Raw genomic sequence first — 11,203 nt, 5'->3', positions numbered from 1 at the left:
ATAAAGGAAAACTCGTGCTGGGACGATCAGGTGAGCTAAGGTGTGTGGAGTGTATGGTGAGGGGGCAATGGCTGATGGAACTGTTATCGTTGTTATTCACAGACCACGAACCCTCCCCAACACCTTTGTCGAGGCCACACAGCACACACCCTGTAGAGCCGAGGAGACCACCCATGCCCTCACCACTGATGTCCACCACCTACCCAGAGCTGCCGGCTCACACACCCCCGCCAGGCAAGCGGCGATTCCGATCCCGATCGGCTCCTTCGCAAGGAGCCAGCCCCCGCCCCACGTGGAGTCCAGGACTCCCGCTGGGGCGCCCAAACAGTGACTCCCTCAGCACCGGCGCGGTCCATGCGCGCCGCGTCTCGCTGGCATCCGTCCCCCGCATCCCCCCCCCACCACACACACACACACACACACACACACACACCAGTCTCCTTTCCTCCTGTTCTCTCCCACTCGGAATAGGGCAGAGGGTGCAGCCGGGGCCCGTCGGGTGCCCCGCGTGAGCCCAGTCGGCCGTCACGCACCCCCTGCTGGAGCCCGTGCCGCCCGCCCGCCGCGCCGGGGCCGTTTAAATGGGCCAAGTTGTGGCGGCGGCGGCGGCGGCGGCGGCGCGAGTCTCCCAAGTCCCAGCCGGGCGGGCGCGCGCTGGAGTACGCGGGTGCGCGGCTGGGACGGCGGGGCGGGGGCCTGGGACCCTCCGGCGGGGCGGGGCACGCGGCCGGAGACTCCACACCTCCTCACTGCCCGGCTCGGTCCGGCGGGCGCGGCAGCAAGCCGGGCGCGGGGCCGCCCCGGGAGGCGCGGGCGCAGGTGGCCCAGCGCCCTGCGGAGCCCCAGGGTCCTGGAGCTGCGGCGCTGGGCAGGTCGATCGGGGATCGATACAGCTCCGGCAGCACCATGTCTCAGGCAGCAGAGGCCCCGCCAGCCGGCCGGGCAGCGGTCCGAGGTGGCCCGGCTGGGGCGCAGTAGCGGCGAGGACGGGTGCGCGGCCAGGAGCCTCCCAGGCCCCCGCCCTCGAGACCCAACTCCAGCCCCGGCCGCAACTAGTTGGGCCGGCTGCGGAGAGCCAGGCTGCAGGACCACCCGCCCACCATGCCGGCGGTCAAGAAGGAGCTACCCGGCCGCGAAGACCTCGCTCTGGCTCTGGCCACCTTCCACCCGACCCTGGCCGCGCTGCCACTGCCGCCGCTGCCCGGCTACCTGGCGCCACTGCCCGCCGCGGCCGCCCTGCCCCCGGCCGCCTCGCTACCAGCCGCGACCGCGGGCTACGAGGCGCTCTTGGCCCCGCCGCTCCGCGCCCCGCGCGCCTACCTGAGCCTGCACGAGGCCGCCCCGCACCTCCACCTGCCCAGAGACCCTCTGGCCCTCGAGCGCTTCTCGGCCACTGCGGCCGCGGCACCGGATTTCCAGCCGCTGCTGGACAACGGCGAGCCGTGCATCGAGGTGGAGTGCGGCGCCAACCGCGCGCTGCTCTACGTGCGCAAACTCTGCCAGGGCAGCAAGGGTCCGTCCATCCGCCACCGCGGCGAGTGGCTCACACCCAACGAGTTCCAGTTCGTCAGCGGCCGCGAGACGGCCAAGGACTGGAAGCGCAGCATCCGCCACAAAGGTGCGGCCGCCGTGGGGGCGCGGGCCTCTCCGGTCCCTCCCCTCTGCTCCCCGAGGACCCGTGGGTCCGGACCCCCCTCGTCCTGCCACCTGGGAGACTCCACCTCTGCCTAGAGAGGGCGCTGCGACTCCGGGGCCACCGCAGAGACGCCCCCTCCCCCCAAGCACGGTCGCCTTGGTGGACCCGGGCAGAGCGCCCTCGGGCCTCCGCGATCCCCCCAGCGCTGGCCGCACAAGCCGGCGGCTCCTTCCGTCCGGAAGGTCTTTGCGGGATTCCTGGGCCTGAGGCTCACGGGGAAGTTTACGGGAACTCAGGAGAGCGGGCGGGAGGCCGACTGGGCGGGGTACTCCGCTGCGGGGTCGAGGAGCCACCGGTTCTGCGGGAGTGGAGGGGCACACGTGCGGCCGGGTGCGGACGTGCGCTGGTAAAGCGAACGGCAAGGTGCAGGGGTGGCGCAGGCAGGTGGGGGGCGCGGGGGCGCGCGTCGGGGCGGGGCTGGGAGCAGCCGCTTGGGCTCCCGCAGGAGTCTGGCTCCGAGGGCGCGACGTGCGGGCGCCAGAGCGGGCGTGCGTTGGGGGAGGGGGGTGGTCAGAAAGTTAGGGGCCCAGTCACGCCCGTCGACTCTGGGGCGCGCGGCTCCACGAGGTCAAGCGCAGTCCCGGGTCCTGACCGCGCCGCTCACCGGCGCCGGGCCCACCCTCCTCCGCCCAGCTCCGGGAGCGGGAGGGGTGGCGCAGGGGAGGGGAGACGTCAGCGGAGGGCGCTCGCCGGATCTTGCGTTTCTGAGCTCTGCAGATCCCCGTGGCGTCCGCGAGGGTGGGGTGAGCGGCGAGGCCTGACGGTGGGTTCGGAAGTTGGACGGAGGCGGGTGTTCATAGTCGGGGTGGGAGGGAACCTGGCCTTGACCCTGACAGCGCCCCGGAAGCGTGCCCGCGTGCCCGGCCCCATCTGTGCCCGCGCGGCTCCCTCACTGGTCCCGCCTCGGCTCTCCTCGCAGGGAAAAGTCTGAAGACGCTTATGTCCAAAGGGATCCTGCAGGTGCATCCTCCGATCTGCGACTGTCCAGGCTGTCGAATATCCTCCCCGGTGGTGAGATGCGGGAGAAAAGTTGGGGCTTCGGGGTCTTGTTTCTCCGCTGCGGAGCTTGTGCCTGCATTTTCTAGGATCAGTCCTAACCTCAACCCTGCCGATGGGCAGGAGGGAGCCCCCAGGGACTAATAGAGGAGACAGCTTTGGGTGGGAATCCCGGGGTACCAGGGCCCTCGCCCCCTTGATGCAGGGCAGGGTCCTGCCTATCCTGGAACCTCTCCTTGGGAGTCTGGGAGCTGCTTCTCCTGAGGTCCTGGGGACAGCCCACGGTGTGAAGGATTCCTCCCTGGACAGTGTCACCTGACTGGGGCTTGGGGACTTTGCCTTGTCACAGGTCTGGAGGGGGTCACCATGTCAGCTGCCCAGCCTGGGAGAGGGGCCGGTCCTAAGGGAATGCTTGTTCTGGGGTGTGACAGTGTGACAGTCGGCTGGCCTGGACATACATTCTGGGGTGGCCACAGGCTTGGATGTGAGTGACGTGCATCTCTGGGTGCCCAGGGCTGGAGCCCTACAGGGCAAGGTCCTAGATGTCCAGGAGTGTCTGGGGATACAACCCGGCTGGGGGCACAGGAGGTGCAGTGTGAGCCTTGGGTGTCAAGAGAGCTGCATCTGGGAGCTGGTGTGGGGCCTCCAATCCAGTGCAGACGGCTCTTGACCCCTCATTAGCCTAGGGGAGCAAGAGTGATGGGGCCTGTGCCTGCCCCTGAAGCACTGCCTTCCCCATCTCATACCCTCCAGGCAGCAGTGGTTGGAGGGTGGACCTGAAAAGGAAATTTCGCCTTGAGGGGGACAGTTTGAGCCCGTGGGGGAGCCGATTAGGGCCATGGCTCCTGGCACCATCAGTAGCCCCGCTGCCAGGAAGGCCCGAGAGGACCCTGCAGGCTGCCTTCAGCTTGTTTACTTTGGACTGGCCCTAGGGTGGGGGAGGGGATGTCCTGGATTCCTCATGGGCCCTGGGGGTGGGCAGGCTGGGAAGCCACACACAGTCCTGTAAAGACACACAAGTTGGGCAGGGGAAGAGGACGCAGCTGAACCTCCCCACGAGCCCACCCCACACACTGTCTGGCATGAGCTCGCCATACTCACAGGCATGCCCGCCCACAGAGCCCCCCAGACAGAGCATGCACACAGGCAGCCCCCCTTTGCCCGCTGCCACCCCACCTGCCTGGGGCAGGAGGCTGCGGTCTTGCTCCCCTTCTCAAGCAGCTGGTGCCCGAGAGGACACCCTCTAGGCTGATCTGGGTTTTCTGCTCGGGTGGGAGGTGCCCTGCCTCTCCCATCATCCCCTTTTGAAGGTCTCCCACAGGAGGGGTTGGGCAGGTGGCCTGAGCACAGCATCAGTGCCCTGTAGGACATGGCTTGGCAGGGCTGCCTACCCGTCAGGGGCTCCGGGTCCCTGCCCTGCATGAGGGACGCCTCAGACCTGGGCCTGCCTCTTCGGAGCCTGGTCCCTCCCAGGCCCACCCCTGCATCCCTCCCTCAGGAAGGAAGGAGTCTCACGGACCCCCTTGTCTTTCCAGGCCCCACCTTTTCCACAGAGAGACTTTTCCCCTACTCCCCGTGGCCAGGTCCACAGGTATGTGCACACTTCACGGTGACAGAATACGGGTGTGCACACGGTGCAGGGCTCACGCGGCCGGCCTCCACACACCCACCCTCGCTGTCTGAGGGGCTTAGCACCCAGTTCTTTTTTTGTGTGCTGAGCAGGGGTGAGCAGCTGAGGTCTCTGGCATGCGTGGGGGCATGTGTGTTCCCTGTCCTTGTCGGGGGTCAGCAGGGCGGCCCTTCCTGGCCCCTCTTCCTCAGCACCGTCCCCCACCACTGGAGCCATCCCAGGCCACCCCAGCTGGTCTGGCCTCACCCCAGGTAGCAGTCTTTACTGCTCTGTTCCCCTCTTCTCTTCCTTGTCCCACAGATGAGAAGCAGAGAGAAACACGTTGACTTTTCTCTTCAGAAAGCAGTTTAACTAAGGCGGAAAGGCAGGAGAGAAGGTCCTTTTGCTTGGGCTGTAGCAGGCTAGAGGAGGGCAGAGCTGAGGGGGCTTTGCAGCTGAGCACACACTCCTGACAGGCCAGGGCTGTTGGGAACCCTCCCCCCAGAGCCTGGCCCCGAGAGAGGCTCGGGGCCCAGATGGGCAGTCACCCCCCTCCCCCGCCCCGCCTCGCCCGGGCTCTGCTGTCGCTGGTGTAGCACCCAGCCAAGGTCAGGGTCTTACAAGCGCAAGGCGAGCCCTCTGTCTCGCAGGCCTACCCCGGCTCCTGCCCCCTCCACGCCACCCGTCCCCAGCGCTGCCCAGTCCGTCTTGCTGAGTGTGTGTTGCAGAGCCGACCGTGGGGGCCCTCCTGGGTGGATGTGGGAGGGCAGGTGTGGCAGAGACTGTGGCTCCCAGACCCTGTCAGGGGCACTGGCCAAATCTGGGGCTGGGCTGGGCCGTGTGTCTGGAGGTGAGGGTGGTCTGGGTCTGAAGAGAACCTTTCCTCTGGAGGGAAAGGTGGGGGCTTTCCACTGTGCGGGACACTGTGCGGCCACTGTGGCGGCTGCGCACCGCTGCCCTTCAGATCCAGGGCGACACTGTGCGGGGAGGGGCGAGAGCCCCCTGGACACCTTCCCCCCAAAGCTCCTGCGCGTGGCGGGGACACGTTGTCCTGGCAACAGGAGGGCGGGGTCCTAGGAGGCCCCGGTCACTGAAAAGATGAAGGAGAATTAGGTAAGCCCCAGGCCCCTGCCACCTGCCTGAACCAGTAACCTGTTATTAAGTAAGAAAGAGCCTCCTGCCCACCGGAAAATAGGAACTTTTCTTCCCTAGGGTGGCAGGACCTGCAGACACTGGCAGGTGCCATACTGTGCGGGGCCCTGAACGTGCGCCGCCGGCCTGTGCGCGGGCTCTGAGTTCTCCTGTGGAGGCCCTGCGTGTCGCAGGGCCGGGAGAGGTGCGCCTCGTGGAAAAACTCCGAATCTTTTGCTTCCTAACCCAGCGGGGAGACCCCCGCCCAGGGCCCGTGGGACAAAGGGTCTCAGCCGCTGGGTGACCTGGGAACCAAACGCCTGCAATTTGCCAGGGGTCAGCTTCAGCTCCCCCTGAGCTGGGCTCCGTTTGCAGAGAAAGCGGGCTTGGCACGGGGGTGAGGGGGTGGTTCACACAGAGTCTGAGTGGGATTACCAGGCAGACGCGCAGGCAGAGGCAACTGCACGTTGAACGGTGACAGGACCCACGGCCTCCCGCGGGTACTCGCGGCCCCTCGGGGCTCCCTGGAGCTGGGAGAGCTGCGTTGGTCTACAGCAGGCGAGTGCCCGTGGAGGGGCCTGGGCTGAGTGTGGAGTCCCGACAGGGCGCTGCCCACACCCCAGCCCCCCAGGCTGGAGAGGAAGGCAGGCTCTGGAGGGGTACCTGGCGGAGGCCTTGCCTCCCTGCTCTTGCCTTGGCCTCTGGTTGGTTGTGATGGTCCTGGAGGCTGGAGGCCCCTCTGCTGTAGGCACCCAGGAAGCTGAGCGACCCGGTTTGACCTAACCTCCTTCCTCTCCCCCCTCCCTGTCCAGAACCGGGGGCGGCTGGCAGACAAGAGGACAGTCGCCTTGCCCCCTGCCCGCGTCCTGAAGAAGGAGCTGACCCCCAGCTTCTCAGCCAGTGGTGACAGGGACAGGAGCGGCCCGGCCGATGGGCAGCGGCTGGGCTTGAAGCAGGAGGACGACCCGCGTGTCCGTATCATGAAAAGAAGGTGCTTCAAGGGCCAGGGTGGGAGGGCACACGGGCTCTGGCAGGGGAAGGGGGGCGTCAGAACTGGGGTCTCCAGGCAGCTGAAGGCCACATCAGGCTTCGGGTGGGGGGCCTTTGCCCTGGGGACAGGGCCCCGGTTTAGCTTGTTGTGTCTCCGTGGACGCTGATAGCTGCCACGGCTGGAACAGAACCGGACCCCCGGGGACACGCCGCAGGATGGCTGCGAACCCACCTTGCCCCCCCGTGGGGGCCGAGTGTCGGGCCAGGACTCGGTGGCCACGGCCAGAGCAGGCCAGGGAGGGTCGTTGGCCGGGAGGCACGGAGCCACTGGGTGCGAGGAAGGAAGGCGTCTCCAGGAGGAGGGTCTGGCGGCACCGCAGCCCGGCGGGGAAAGAGGAGCTGGGCGGACCCCACCCCCCTCCCACTGGAGTGGCCGCTCCCCGGGCTGCTCACTGACCCTCCCAGGCTTGGGGCCACCCTTGCTGACCTCCCACTTCTCCCCTCCTGACAGAGGCCCCTCCCTCTGTTCACTCACCTCTTAACTGTCCACCCCTCATCTGTCTGTCCAGCATGTCTTGTGCATCCCCAGAATTTTAGGCCCTTCCTCTGCCTGCTTGGCCTTTTAACATGGTCCAGTTTCTCCTACCCTACCCCTAACCGCCCGGGCCTCCGGAGACACACCCCCGCCAGCCCCCACGCCCGCCGTGCTGCCCTCTGTCAGCCCGAGGGCCTTTGCAGGGGTGCTGCTGTGAAGAGAGCGCGGGCACAGGGCAGAGCTGCTTCCTTTCTTGGCCTCTGCTGCGCGATGCTCCCTTTCAGGAGGCAGGTTGGCAACAGCTGGGACCCAGGGGCCACCGCTGGAGCCGGCAGTGGCCATGGGGCTCATTCCCTGCCCGGAGCAGCTCTAGCAACTAGGAACCTGGGTTCAGTCACACGAGTGACAGGCGCGGAGGAAGCCGCAGCGCCCCCCCAGCACAGCATGGGGGCTGCTCTGGTTCCACTGCAATAGGAAGCAGAGACTTGGGCTCTCGATCCTGCCCTTCCCGATTCCCCTGTCTGGTGAGGCCAGGAGCTGGTGCCTGCCCCGCGGGCCTGTCCCCGCCGGGCCCCGTTGAGGGTGCTCTGAGCCAGCCCAGTTCCCTTGAGGCTGGCGCTCCAGGGCAGACACAGGGCGTGCCACACACACCTCCTGCTTTCCCCATGCCGAGTCCCGGAGGCCACACTGACCCTCTGCTTCTCTCTCTGCAGAGTCCACACCCACTGGGATGTGAACATCTCCTTCCGAGAGACGTCCTGCAGGTAGGGCTGGGCCCGGGCCAGGCTGCCCCCACGTGCCGTGCATGGGGACAGAGCCTTGTTGCTCCACGTCCCCTGGGTCTGCTTCTAAGTCTCTCCAGCCTCCCTCCCCTCCTCCTCCCCTTAGTCCGTCGTCTGTCTGTTGACTTGTGCCTAGGCTGTGACAGCAGCACGGCCGTGGGTGCTGGACTGCCCAACCCTGAAGCCAAAGTGCGCTCCCCCTCGCACACTGAAGCCCATCTGCCCAGAGCTAAGGCCGTGACCAGCCCCTCCCACCCTCCCAGAGACCCACTGGGATGTGAGAATGGTGATGTGTGAGTGGGGTCTTGAAGGATGCATAGGAGTTCACTAGGGAAAGGGGATGTCTGCAAAGACATGGAGGAACGAGGGAACGGGATGTGGCAAGGGAGGAGGGGAAGCTGGTAGGCCTGGCTCAACTAGAGGCTAAAGGGCCTTAGATGCTGGGACTGTTGGCATTGTCCTTCAGGCAGTGGGGAGCCACTGAAAGTTCTTGAGCAGGGGAGTAACCGATGTATGTTTTGACAAGGTCCTGCTGGAGGCCCCGCCCAGCAGGTTGGGGGTTTGCTCCAGTCCATGGTGATCCAGGCATGGTGGAAGCAGAGAGGCTGAGGGGGCTGCCAACCTAAGAGGTAGTAAGGAGATAAAAATGAGGGACCTGATGAGGAGGTTGGGGGGTGTTGGGGAGACCCAAGTCCCCCGTTTCAGAAGGGCAGTGGTGGGCAGTCTGTGGACAGAGCCCCCGCTGTGGTGCCTGTGGTGTCTGGTCAGTGGGGTCAAGTCTTGGCCCAGGGCTTCCAGGGAAGGCATAGGAAGAGCCCAACCGAGCAGGCAGTGGGTGTCCAGCACTGAGTGGCCCCACTTGCTGCCTGGCTTCGTGCCAGGTGTGTTATTATTATTTATTTATTTATTATTTTTGTTTTTTTGCGTTGGGTCTTCGTTGCTGCGCATGGGCTTTCTCTAGTTGCGGCGAGCGGGGGGCTACTCTTGTTGTGGTGCGTGGGCTTCTCATTGCGGTGGCTTCTCGTCACAGAGCACGGGCTCTAGGCACACGGGCTTCAGTAGTTGTGGCTCGTGGGCTCTAGAGCGCAGGCTCAGTAGTTGTGGCGCACGAGCTCAGTTGCTCCGCGGCCTGTGGGATCGTCCCGGACCAGGGCTCGAACCCGTGTCCACTGCGTTGGCAGGAGGATTCTTAACCACCGCACCACCAGGGAAGCCCCAGATGTGTTATTATTTACATTTCTGAGAATGTCTGGGTCCTGGAGCCAAATTACAATGAAAACGTCTCTAAACTCATCTCCACCTCATTTTGGAGTTGCCCACTCAACTGACCATTTTCATGAACCGTCATGAACATCGATGACGTTTTATGAGCTTTTTACTCGGGAAGCTACATGATAAAATTGTCAGCGAAGCCTGTAGGGAAATACCAGGCTGCTCCTCGCCTGCCTGTAGCCCCCTGCTCACCCCACCTGGCCGTGGGGTATGGGAGAGGGCCCAGGCGTCCAGACACAGGGAGGCCCTAGCACGAGGCCAGGCCCAGTGTGAGGGTGTGCTCCTTCGGCCTGGCACAGGCGCCCAGAGCAGCTGGGCTGATTTTCTGGACTCTACCAGCGGGGAGACTGAGGGGCTCAGCCAAGAGGACTTACAGCCCACCTGCCCCCACCCCCAGTCCCCCACTGCACACCCCGGCGTCTGGCCAGGGAGGGCTGGGCAAGCTGCGCCCCCACCCCGGCTCTGTCCTTGTCTCTTCCTGGCTCCTTCTAGCCCTGTCTATGTGTCTTTCTGTCTCTAGTCTGCTGTCTGTACGTCAGGCTCTGTGCATCTGTTTGTCTGCTGTTGCCATCCTTTCTGTCGGTCCAGTGGCACCTGTCCGTGTCTGTCTGTCCATCTCCGTCTGTCTGGTCATCTGACTTCATCCATCAATCTTCATCTGTCTGTCTGTCCATCAGTTCCGTCCGTCGGTCCATTTGTCCCCGTCCCTCTGTCTGCATGACTGCAGTGAACCACCTGCCTGGTTGGAGCTCCCCCTTAGGCCCCATGCATCCTGGCCAGCAGGCAGGAGATGTGGTCCCTGCCCTCCTGAGGCCCCTGAGCTGGCCAGGAGACGGACAAGGACTGGACGGTATAGCAGGCACTGGAGGAGCCCGAGGGACCCCTCATGGGGAGATGGGGTCTGAGGCTTCACACGTATTCCGTCTGGCGTGTACAAAACTTCTTCGCGGTTCTTTATATAAAGCCTGGCGTGAATGACACCAGGCTTTACGTAAAGTGAATGACGGAGTGACCACACAGGTCTTCTGGGGCCGGGCCAGCCAGGCTGTCTTGGGGCGCATGTGGCAAACCCCCAAGGCAGGGAGCAGGGGTTTGGTGGGTGGACTGTGCCCTGATTCCCACTAGGCGTCACCTCCATGGGGCTGCAGCCCCACCTGAGTGCCTGAATGACCAGCGAGTGAAAGAACTGTTGGCCACGGTGGTGGTGAGGGGGGCAGACCCAGGCCCTGCGTGGGGCACTCAGCTGAGGAGTCACGGGGAGCAAAGTGACGGGGCCTGACCCTACTCCTCAGTCTCTGGGGAGTTGGTCCCCCTCCTGCAGGAGTCCTAGAGACACCAGAAGGGGGTCCCCTCAAGGGAGAACTCCGTGGCAGCAGCGCCGCTAGGCACCCGCCGCCCCCTCCCTGGTGCTGAGCACAGCACTTCTCTCTTCCACCACCCCCCCCCCAGCCCCCGCATTGATGAGGATGATAGAGGGGGTGAGAATTGCTGCCAATTAATCCCATAAAGTACTTATTCCCACCCCACCTGCCCTCTTGTTTGCATGGGGGGGGCCTTCTCGCCTCCAGGGAAAGGGGATTGGGGGTGGGAGAGAGCCTGCATCAGGGTCTCCCTGAGGCTCTAGAGCCCAGCCCTGGAGGCTTTGGAGCTGAAACTGATCTGCTTAGGGGCCAGCTCTGGATTAGCCTGCTCCAGCCACCCAGGCTGGGGGGAGGGGGTGCTGGGGGCTATTTAATGAGGTTTAGGGTTGGTTCCCAGGTCACTCAGTGGAGGCCCCCCTTGCAGTGGCCCAGACAGGAGGCTGCTCCATTACAGGTGGGCTGGGGAGAGAGGGTGCTGGGGAGGGAGTGCTGGCATGTCACAGGGTGGGCTGGGGTCCCTCCCCGCTCCTCTTCTGTCCTATCCCAACCTCCTGCCACTCCTGGCTGCATCTGCAAGGTGGCGAGTGACCCTTCCCTGTGCTAAGGGAGATGCTCCCAGAGCCCCAAGAGCAAATAGGTTAGGGGACCATTCCCTCCCTCTTTTCTCTGGGGTTCTGTGCTACAGGCATTGAGCTGACTTGACAGGAAGAGAAATGAGGGGACAAAGTTAAATTTGTGTTCGTCCCAAGGTTCTTGGCGGGGAGCCCTGGAGAGAACAGAGCGTCCCGAGCACCAGCACACCGGGGGCCGTGGTGCGCGTCTGTGTCTGTG

General features: G+C 64.8%; 1 protein-coding gene across 3 annotated transcripts in view; it reads left to right on the top strand.

Moving 5' to 3' along the window:
* Positions 1 to 779: 779 nt before the first annotated feature.
* SAMD11 (sterile alpha motif domain containing 11) overlaps positions 780 to 11,203 on the top strand; it is a 21,048-nt gene continuing 10,624 nt past the window's right edge. The window contains exons 1-6 of one of the 3 annotated variants that reach the window (XM_067019978.1): positions 780 to 2,059; positions 2,616 to 2,707; positions 4,228 to 4,283; positions 6,245 to 6,423; positions 7,671 to 7,721; positions 10,770 to 10,826. In XM_067019978.1, coding sequence (XP_066876079.1) covers positions 6,413 to 6,423; positions 7,671 to 7,721; positions 10,770 to 10,826 — 119 coding nt within the window. In that variant the 5' untranslated portion in view covers positions 780 to 2,059; positions 2,616 to 2,707; positions 4,228 to 4,283; positions 6,245 to 6,412. The remainder of the gene's footprint in view (positions 2,060 to 2,615; positions 2,708 to 4,227; positions 4,284 to 6,244; positions 6,424 to 7,670; positions 7,722 to 10,769; positions 10,827 to 11,203) is intronic. The other 2 variants (XM_067019987.1, XM_059059726.2) reach the window with 2 other exon arrangements.

Source organism: Kogia breviceps, chromosome 1 (genome assembly GCF_026419965.1).
Source record: "Kogia breviceps isolate mKogBre1 chromosome 1, mKogBre1 haplotype 1, whole genome shotgun sequence".
Taxonomy (NCBI): domain Eukaryota; kingdom Metazoa; phylum Chordata; class Mammalia; order Artiodactyla; family Physeteridae; genus Kogia; species Kogia breviceps.
The sequence above is the reverse complement of the archived record's forward strand: the minus strand, read 5'-3'. Positions and strand labels throughout refer to the sequence as shown.